The sequence below is a fragment of the Rana temporaria genome, chromosome 5 (assembly GCF_905171775.1).
Source record: "Rana temporaria chromosome 5, aRanTem1.1, whole genome shotgun sequence".
Classification (NCBI taxonomy): Eukaryota; Metazoa; Chordata; class Amphibia; order Anura; family Ranidae; genus Rana; species Rana temporaria.
The window spans coordinates 17,583,374-17,593,363 of NC_053493.1; the positions used below are offsets into that span (position 1 = coordinate 17,583,374).

A 9,990-nucleotide genomic window follows, 5' to 3' on the forward strand; every position below is an offset into this window, starting at 1 on the left:
TCTCCCATGGCGGCCGGACAACTCCCGTAAGCCCGCCTAATTCAAATGTGGAAGATGTGGGCGTGTGTTATGTAAATGTATTGTGACCCCACGTAAATGACGCTTTCTCCGAACGGCGCATGCGCCGTCCGTGAAAGTATCCCAGTGCGCATGCTCCAAATTAACCTGCAAAAAGACAATGGGGTAGATTCACATACCTTTTGCGGCGGCGTATCTCCGCCGTAATTTGAATTCCGCGCCCGCGTAGCGTTACGCCGATTCTCAAAGGCAGTTACGCTGAAAAAATAGGCTTCCTCCACCGACGTAACTTGATTGCAGCGGCGTAGAATTGTGTGCAATATAACTTTGGCCGCTAGGGGCGCTTCCGTTGTTGTCGGCGTAGAATATGCTAATTTCCTAGATACACCGATTCACAAACGTACGTGCACCCGGCGTTCGTTTTTTAACGTCGTTTGCGTTAAGGCTTTTTCGGCGTAAGGCTGCTCCTGCTATTAGGAGGCGCAGCCAATGTTAAGTATGGACGTCGTTCCCGCTTCGAAATTTGAATTATTTACGTTGTTTGCGTAAGTTGTTCGCGAATAGGGCTGGACGTAATTTACGTTTACGTCGAAATCAATACGTTGTTACGCCGTACTTGGAAGCAATGCACACTGGGATATGTACACGGATGGCGCATGCGCCGTTCGTAAATCACGTCAGGTCATCACATATTACCATAAAACACGCCCCCCTTCCCCATTTGAATTACGCGCGCTTACGCCGGCCCCATTTATGCTACGCCGCCGCGACTTATGGAGCAAGTGCTTTGTGAATACTGCACTTGCTCCTGTAAGTTGCGGAGGCGTAGCGTAAATACACTACGCTGCGCCGCCGTAAATTATGGCGTAGCTACCTGAATCTACCCCAATGCTTTCGACGTGAACGTAAATTACGCACAACCCTATTCGTGAACGACTTACGCAAACAACGTAATCGACGGAAAATTTGACGCTGGCCCGACGTCCATACTTAACATTGGTACGCCTCATCTACGCCTCATATAGCAGGGGTAACTTTACGCCGGGAAAAAGCCTAACGTAAACGGCGTATCTGTACTGCGACGGCCGGGCGTACGTTCGTGAATTGGCGTATCTAGCTGATTTACATATTTCTAGGCGTAAATCAGCGTACACACCCCTAGCGGCCAGCGTAAATATGCAGTTAAGATACGACGGCGTAGGAGACTTACGCTGGTCTTATCTTATACAAATTCTGGCATATCTGATTCTTTGAATCAGGCGCCAAGATACGACGCCTCAGACTCAGAGATACGACGGCGTATCTGGACATGCGCCGTCGTATCTCCTACGTGAATCCGGGCCGTTGTTTTTAAGCCCAGTGCGCATGGAGCCTTATGTCGCGTACACACGATCAGAATTTCCATCAACAAATCTTCGATGTGAGCTTTTGGTCGGGTATTCCGACCGTGTGTAGGCCCCATCGGACATTTGCTGTTGGAATTTCTGACAACGAATGTTTGAGAGCTGGTTCTCAATTTTTCCAACAACAAAAGTTCTTGTCGGAAATTCCTGAACGTGTGTATACAATTTCCGACGCACAAAAATTTAGACGCATGTTCGGTATCAATCCGACGCATGCTCGGAATCACAGAACTTCTATGTACAGAATGTAGAGTTCAGGGGTGCACTATGTACAGAGTGTAGAGTTCAGGGGTGCTCTATGTACAGAGTGCAGAGTTCAGGGGTGCTCTATGTACAGAGTGTAGAGTTCAGGGGTGCTCTATGTACAGAGTGCAGAGTTCAGGGGTGCTCTATGTACAGAGTGTAGAGTTCAGGGGTGCACTATGTACAGAGTGCAGAGTTCAGGGGTGCTCTATGTACAGAGTGTAGAGTTCAGGGGTGCTCTATGTACAGAGTGTAGAGTTCAGGGGTGCTCTATGTACAGAGTGTAGAGTTCAGGGGTGCTCTATGTACAGAGTGTAGAGTTCAGGGGTGCTCTATGTACAGAGTGCAGAGTTCAGGGGTGCTCTATGTACAGAGTGTAGAGTTCAGGGGTGCTCTATGTACAGAGTGTAGAGTTCAGGGGTGCTCTATGTACAGAGTGTAGAGTTCAGGGGTGCACTATGTACAGAGTGCAGAGTTCAGGGGTGCTCTATGTACAGAGTGTAGAGTTCAGGGGTGCTCTATGTACAGAGTGTAGAGTTCAGGGGTGCTCTATGTACAGAGTGTAGAGTTCAGGGGTGCTCTATGTACAGAGTGTAGAGTTCAGGGGTGCTCTATGTACAGAGTGCAGAGTTCAGGGGTGCTCTATGTACAGAGTGTAGAGTTCAGGGGTGCTCTATGTACAGAGTGCAGAGTTCAGGGGTGCTCTATGTACAGAGTGTAGAGTTCAGGGGTGCTCTATGTACAGAGTGCAGAGTTCAGGGGTGCTCTATGTACAGAGTGTAGAGTTCAGGGGTGCTCTATGTACAGAGTGTAGAGTTCAGGGGTGCTCTATGTACAGAGTGTAGAGTTCAGGGGTGCTCTATGTACAGAGTGCAGAGTTCAGGGGTGCTCGTAGTGTTGTATGTCACTGCGTTCTTGGCGATCGGAATTTCCGAGCAACATTTGTGACGCAGTGCCGAATCGCAAAAAAGTGCTCTGGCCTTTGGGCAGCCAAATGGTTCGGGGCTGAAGTGGTTAGCAGTAGGTGCTTTGAGGAACAGTTTGAGCTGACCTTGCATATTAGGACAAGGTCCATTTACATAGAAAGTCCCTTCCTCTCACACGGGGGTCCCAGGTCTTCATCTACATTACAGTAGAGTTGGAAGTAACAGATCCTCCTGTTTGTTCGCACTCATGTTCCCGGGTGTTGGAGGTTTCCTAAATAAATACAGAGGGGTGGTAAAGGGCAGATCTCACATTGGTGATAGAAAGCGGGAGGAATGGAAGGGGAGGGGTCTGAGGAGATGATGTGGGGATACCGCCTTCATAAAGTCTTCCCAAATGTCTCAAGCAAATATGTACAAGCATTTCAGACCTTAGATCAGCCCCAATGCATGCACTTCAAACCTCAGATCACTCCAATGCATGCACTTTAGACCACAGATAATCACTAGTGCTGCTGATAAAAATCACAGGGTACAGCCTACCTGACGGGGGCCCCCCTCCTCCGAAAATATAAAATGCAACGCACCCACAATGCTTTGCTTTACAGCCATGGCAGAAATTATACCCTCCATTATAAGACCCATAGTGAATAGCGGTACAGAGGCAATATCTGCACCCCCACAGTGAGTGATCTGTACCGATCACTCACTGTGTTCATTCAGGATGGTGAGCCCCCCCGCTCACAAATAAGTTGCTTTATTAGGGGAAGGTCTGCTTTAAACTTTAAATGGTTTCATTCTCTCTCTCTCTTTGTCTCGCTCTCCTCCGCCCTCTCTTTCTCTAGTTCTCTCCCTTTCTTTATTTTTCTCTCTCCCTCTTTTCCCCCCTTCTCTCTCTCCCCCTCTTTTCTTTTCTTCCTCTTTATCATTTCCCTTGCACTCTCTCTCTTTCTCCATCTCTCCCTTTCTCTTCGCCCTTTCTCCCTCCTTTCCTCTCTTTGTCCATCTCTCTCTCTCTCTCTCTCAACCCCCCCCCCCTCTCCTTTTCTCCCTCTTAATAACCAGATGCAAATAAGTCGGCTTTAAACTTTAAATGTTCTCATTCTCCCCCTCTCTCTTTTCCCCATCTCACTCTCTCTCCCTTTCAAAATTCAAATAAGTTTTATTGGCAGGACCGAATACATTTTAGCATTGCCAAAGCAGTTGAGTTTGTATGGGTGAGTCCATGTAAAGTATTCCCCCCTCTCTCTTTTTCTCCCTCCCTCTCTCTCTCTCTACCTTTCTCTCTCTCCCCTCTCTCACCCTTCACTTTCTCCCTCTCTCTCTTTTCTCCCTTTCTCTCTCCCTCCCTCTCTCACCCTTCACTTTATCCCTCTCTCTCTCTTTCTCCCTTTCTCTCTCTCTTTTCTCCCTTTCACTCTCTCTCTTTTCTCCCTTTCTCTCTCCCTCTCTTTTCTCCCTTTCACCCTCTCTTTCCCCCTCTCTATTTTCTCTCTTTCCCCCTCTCTCTCTTTCCCCACTCTTTCTCTCTCTTTCTCCCTTTCACTCTCTCTCTCTCTCTTTCTCTTCTCCCTCTCTCTCTCGTTTCTCCCTTTCACTCTCTCTCTCTCTTATTTCTCCCTTTCTCTCTCCCTCTCTTTCCCTCTCTCTTTTCTCCCTTTCATCCTCTCTTTCTCCCACTCTCTCTTTTTCTCTTTCCCCCTCTCTCTTTTCTCCCTTTCACTCTCTCTCTTTTCTCCCTTTCTTTCTCTCTCCCTCTCTTTTCTCCCTTTCACCCTCTCTTTCCCCCTCTCTCTTTTCTCTCTTTCCCCCCCTCTTTTTTCTCCCTTTCACTCTCTCGCTCTTATTTCTCCCTTTCTCTCTCCCTCTCCTTCCCTCTCTCTTTTCTCCCTTTCATCCTCTCTTTCCCCTTCTCTCTCTTTTCTCCCTTTCACTCTCTCTTTCTCTCTTTCCCCCTCTCTCTTTTCTCCCTTTCACTCTCTCTCTTTTCTCCCTTTCTCTCTCCCTCTCTTTTCTCCCTTTCACCCTCTCTTTCCCCCTCTCTCTTTTCTCTCTTCCCCCCGCTCTCTTTTCTCCCTTTTTACTCTCTTATTTCTCCCTTTCTCTCTCCCCCTCCTTCCCTCTCGCTTTTCTCCCTTTCATCCTCTCTTTCCCCTTCTCTCTCTTTTCTTCCTTTCACTCTCTCTTTCCCCCTCTCTCTTTTCTTTCTTCCCCCCTCTCTCTCTTTTCTCCCTTTCACTCTCTCTTTCCCCCTCTCTCTTTTCTCCCTTTCACGCTCTCTCCTGTCTCCCTTTCACTCTCTCTCTCTCTTCCTCTCTCTCTTTCTCTCTCTCTTCCTCACTCACTTATTTCTCTCGCTTCTCATTTTTACTCTCTTTCTCTTTCTCCTTTTATCCCCCCTCTTTCTCTTCCTTCCACCCTCTCTTTTCCCCCTATCGCTCTCTTCCCTCCCTCTCGCTCTCTTTCCCCCTCTCTCTATTCTCCCTTTCACTCTCTCTCTCTCCCCTTCACTTTCTCTCTCTCTCTTTTTTCCCCCTCTCTATCTCTTTTTCTTTTTTTTCCCTCTCTCTCTTCCCCCTCTCTTTTCTCCCTTTCCCTCTCTTTCTCTCCCTCCCCCTGTCTCTTGTCTCCCTTTCACTCTCTCTCTTTCTCATTCTCTCTATGTCTCTCTTTCTCCCTTTTACTCTATCTCCCCTTTCTCTCTCTCTCTATCTTTCTTTCCCCCTCTCTTGTCTCCCTTTCACTCTCTCTCTCTCTCTCTTTCTCCCTTTCACTCCCTCTATTTCTCCCCCCCCTCCCTTTCTCTCTCTCCTCTCTCTTTTGTCCCTCTTAATAATGACTATATACTTGTTTAATCTCTTTTCCCCCGGGTGGGTCTATTATACAATGATCTATAAGGACGGGAGGGACGTCTCTTCCATTTCCTCATCGGGGTAAAAGAAAGAAATGAAAGCTCCGTCCGCCCGCTAATATCAATGATAATCAGAGGCCAGCCTTGTAACATTGTTTCTCTATCCTTGGAAACCCGTTTCCATTGTTAGTTCCACTTTAAAGCCGGATAATAAAGCCGCACTCCCAATTCTCCCAAGTTACACGATTCTCGCAGACTTCCTCCTGCATATCAACACATTGGCCAATCAGAGCGGGCTTTGCACACTTTTGCAGACACTAAGACAAGCTCCTCTATTGGGGGGCTCATGCACAGTTCAGGCTGGTGCCAGGGACTGGGCAGATAAACTCTTGCTGTATCCTGCGGTACAGTTTCCCATCTTTCTCCGGGGACATATCCTTGTACCGCCAACTCGGAGAAAAGCTGCCGAGCGGTAGACGGCGAGAGGCTTCCCCGCAGAGCTATTGTTGACTTCGTCTGCTGCTTTTCATTAGAATGGCTTCGACTGAGCTGAAAGAGGAGCTGAACTGTTCCATCTGCCTGAGCATCTATACAGATCCTGCCATGCTGAACTGCGGCCACAACTTCTGCCGGGTCTGTATTAGCCGGGTCCTGGACACCCAAGAAGGAAACGGGCTCTTCACCTGTCCTGAATGCCGGGCTGAATTTCAGACTCGACCCGCTCTACAGAAGAACATGAAACTCTGCAACATCGTCGAGTGCTTCCTGTCCTCGCGACCGGTGCAAGAGCATGCCGGGATATTCTGCACCTACTGCGTCCACTCCCCTGTCGCCGCGGTCAAGACGTGCCTGCAGTGCGAGACCTCGCTGTGCGACGTCCACCTCCAGGCGCACAGCAAGTTGGTGGAGCACACCTTGACCGAACCCACTACGTCCCTGGAGAACAGAAAATGTCCCGTGCACAAGAAGCTCCTGGAGTACTACTGCCCCGAGGACGCCACGTGCATCTGCGTTTCCTGCTGCGCCTTTGGAGACCACCGGGGACACCAAGTGGCGCTCCTCTACGAAGCCTCCAAGAAGAAGAAAGAGAAGCTGAAACTGGTGATGACAAGGTTGACCTCGAAGACGGCGGAGACAGAAAAACGAGTGCAGAGTTTGCAAGAGCACAGGCAGAAAGCGGAAGAGAACGCGGCCGCCCTCACGGAACGGGTCGACCTGCTGTTTACGGAGATGCGGGAGCAGCTGGAGGTCTTGGAGAAGAGAGTCCTCAAGGAGATCACCAGCCAAGAAGAGCAGGTCTCCCAACATGTGTCCGACCTCATCCAACAACTGGAGATGGAGAAGGAGGAGCTGACTAAGAAAATGCGCCACATCGAGGAGCTCTGCGGCATCACCGACCCTCTGACTGTCTTGCAAGGAAGAGGTGACGTCGGCCACGACGACGAGGAGGGCGATGCGGAGGATAGAAAGAGGGACGACAAAAAGGTTCACCCCATCTGCGACCTTGACGAAGGTCTGATTTCCGTGATCTTACATTCTTCCCTGAAGGACATTGTCACGTGTCTAAAGTCCAAACACGGCTTTAACATGCAGGTGGCCTCAGACATGCTCCTGGACGTGAACACGGCGGGGGACTACGTGGCCGTGTCGCGGAATTTAAAAATGGCTTCCTGGTCGGAGACCAAGCAGTGCCGCCCCAAGACGCCCGAGAGGTTCGTGAACTATCACATTCTAAGCCTCCGGGTTTTCACAACGGGGCAGAATTACTGGGAGGTGGAGACCAGCGAGGCCGGGTACTGGATGGTGGGGTTGGCCTATCCCAGCATAGAACGCAAAGGGGACCGGGCCGTGACGGGCTATAACAAGAAATCGTGGTGTCTACGCATGTCCGATAAAACTCACTCGGCCATCCACGACTCCAAGATCAACCCCTTGTACCCGGAGTCGGCCGTGCAAAGATTGGGGATTTATCTGGATTACGAGGCTGGCCGACTTTCCTTCTACCAGCTCAGCGACACCATTAGGCATCTGCACACCTTCATTGCCCACTTCACGGAGCCCCTCCATGCCGCCTTCTGTGTTTATAACCATTCATGGATCAGGATTAAGAGCTAAGACATCAGCTATGCAAAGTGTGCCCAGGGCTGGCGCAAGGATTTTTCACACCCTAGGCCAGTGATGGCGAACCTTGGCACCCCAGATGTTTTGGAACTACATTTCCCATGATTCTCATGTACTCTGCAGTGTAGTGTAGCATCATGGGAAATGTAGTTCCAAAACATCTGGAGTGCCAAGGTTCACCGTCACTGGCCTAGGCGAAACCTTATTTTGCCACCTCCCTGGCCCCACCCCTGACTCCGCCCCTGATTCCACCACCTTTTCCCTGCTCATGTAAACCCCACCTTTTTAATGAAGTGCTCATTAAATGCAGCTCATCAGTGCCCATCAAATGCAGCCTCACCAGTGCCCATCAAATGCAGCCTCACCAGCGCCCAACAAAAGCAGCCTTACCAGCGCCCAACAAAAGCAGCCTCATCAGCGCCCATCAAATGCAGCCTCACCAGCGCCCATCAAATGCAGCCTCACCAGCGCCCATCAAATGCAGCCTCACCAGTGCCCATCAAATGCAGCCTCACCAGCGCCCAACAAAAGCAGCCTTACCAGCGCCCAACAAAAGCAGCCTCATCAGCGCCCATCAAATGCAGCCTCACCAGCGCCCATCAAATGCAGCCTCACCAGCGCCCATCAAATGCAGCCTCACCAGCGCCCATCAAATGCAGCCTCACCAGCGCCCATCAATGCAGCCTCACCAGCGCCCAACAAAAGCAGCCTCATCAGCGCCCATCAAATGCAACCTACCAGTGCCCATCAATGCAGCCTACCAGCGCCCATCAATGAATGTTTGCTTGCTTCCATTCATTTGGGAGTCAGGACACAGACACAGTTCTCCGTCGCCGCTGCGACTCTGACACTATGTGCGAACGGAGCAGCGACTGCATGCTGGTGCTGAGACTTAGTTGCTTGCTGCAGAGAGAAGTGAGTAGGAACACCAGTGACCGGGCGCCCCTAGGCAGCAGGGCGCCCTAGGCGGCTGCCTATTTTGCCTAGTGGTAGAGTGTACCTGTCATTCATGGAAAGCAAGAGCAGAGCTTGACCAATATTCAAGAGTCTCCAGCCTGTCAGTACTTTGGGGACCAAAGGCCCGGCTACATGAGGTACTGTCTGTGCGCAAATTCCTTGCAAACTGATTGGCTGATTTTTGGTTTATCCTACAATGTGGTTGCTAAGCATGCTGGACGGGCTTGGGGGGGGGGGGGGGGGGGGGACTTTTCAAGGAAAACTATAATTTCATACTTTCCAGAATTTAATTCTAAAACTCTTCTGAACTGTAAAGATCTTTCTACATCACAAGTCTTTCCTTGGTGGGAATGTTCAGAGAAAAGATCAGGATGGAGCTTTTTCCAGAAATTTGCAATTTTTAGATGTTTTGTAATTTTGCAGACTTGCTCATGAAGGATATTTTATCATTTGCTCAAGTATGTGACACCCGAGATGTCAGAAGATCTGCACTTTTCCAGCTCCTTCATTTTCTTAACAGTATTTAAAAAAAAAAAAAAAAAACAGAATCCCTTAAAGTAGAACTAAAGGCAACAATGGCCCAGATTCAGGTACATTTGCGCTTTATTTGCGGAGGCACAGGGCAACGATTTTGCCCTGCGCCCACGCAAATATTTTGCACTGCCCTCGATTCACGGAGCAGTAGCTCAGTAAATTGCGAGGGCGCACCGGCAAAATTGCGTAAGCGCGCGCAATGTAAATGATCCCGCCGGGGGCAGGAATCATTTAAATTAGGCGCGCTCCCGCGCCGAGCGTAGATCGCATGCTCCGTCGGGAAACTCGCAGGGCTCGCGCAATGTTGTGAATCGGTGTTAGTATGCAATTTGCATACTATACACAGATCACAATAGGAGCGCCCCCTAGCGGTCATCGATAGAATGCAGCCTAAAATCTGCGTGGCATAAGAGCCTTATGCCACGCAGATTTTAGGCTGCAGTCTGCGTAGCGATGTTCCTGAATCAGGAGCATTCACTACGCCGGAGCAAGTAAGCAATTGCGCCGTGTAACCTATGGTTACACAGGCGCAATTGCTTCTTGAATCTGGGCCATTTTTTTCTTTTTTTTTTCATTTGGGTTATAACCCCTGTCCGTTTTTTTATATATATTTTTTTTGCCATCTGTGTCCAATTGCAGAGATTTCCCTTCACTTCCTGTTCCATAGCCAAACAGGAAGTGAGAGGAAATCTATGCAAATTAAGGGAATTCCTTGCCCCCCCCCCCCCAGGTCACCAGAACTAGTGTCCCCTATTTTGTAAACACTATACATTTTGCGCAAACCAATCGATAAACGCTTATTGCGATTTTTTTTACCAAAAATATGTAGAAGAATACATATCGGCCTAAACTGAGGATTTTTTTTTTTTTGGGGGGGGGGGATATTTATTATAGCAAAAAGTTAAAAATATTGCATTTTTTTCAAAATTGTCGCTCTATT

At 49.3% G+C, this 9,990-nt stretch overlaps 1 protein-coding gene across 1 annotated transcript; it reads left to right on the top strand.

The window, feature by feature from the left end:
* Positions 1–5,809: 5,809 nt before the first annotated feature.
* LOC120939567 (E3 ubiquitin/ISG15 ligase TRIM25-like) lies at positions 5,810–7,605 on the top strand. The gene has a single exon (XM_040351975.1). The coding sequence runs from the start codon at positions 5,973–5,975 to the stop codon at positions 7,551–7,553; it is 1,581 nt and encodes a 526-aa protein (XP_040207909.1). The 5' UTR covers positions 5,810–5,972; the 3' UTR covers positions 7,554–7,605.
* The last annotated feature ends 2,385 nt before the right edge of the window (positions 7,606–9,990 follow it).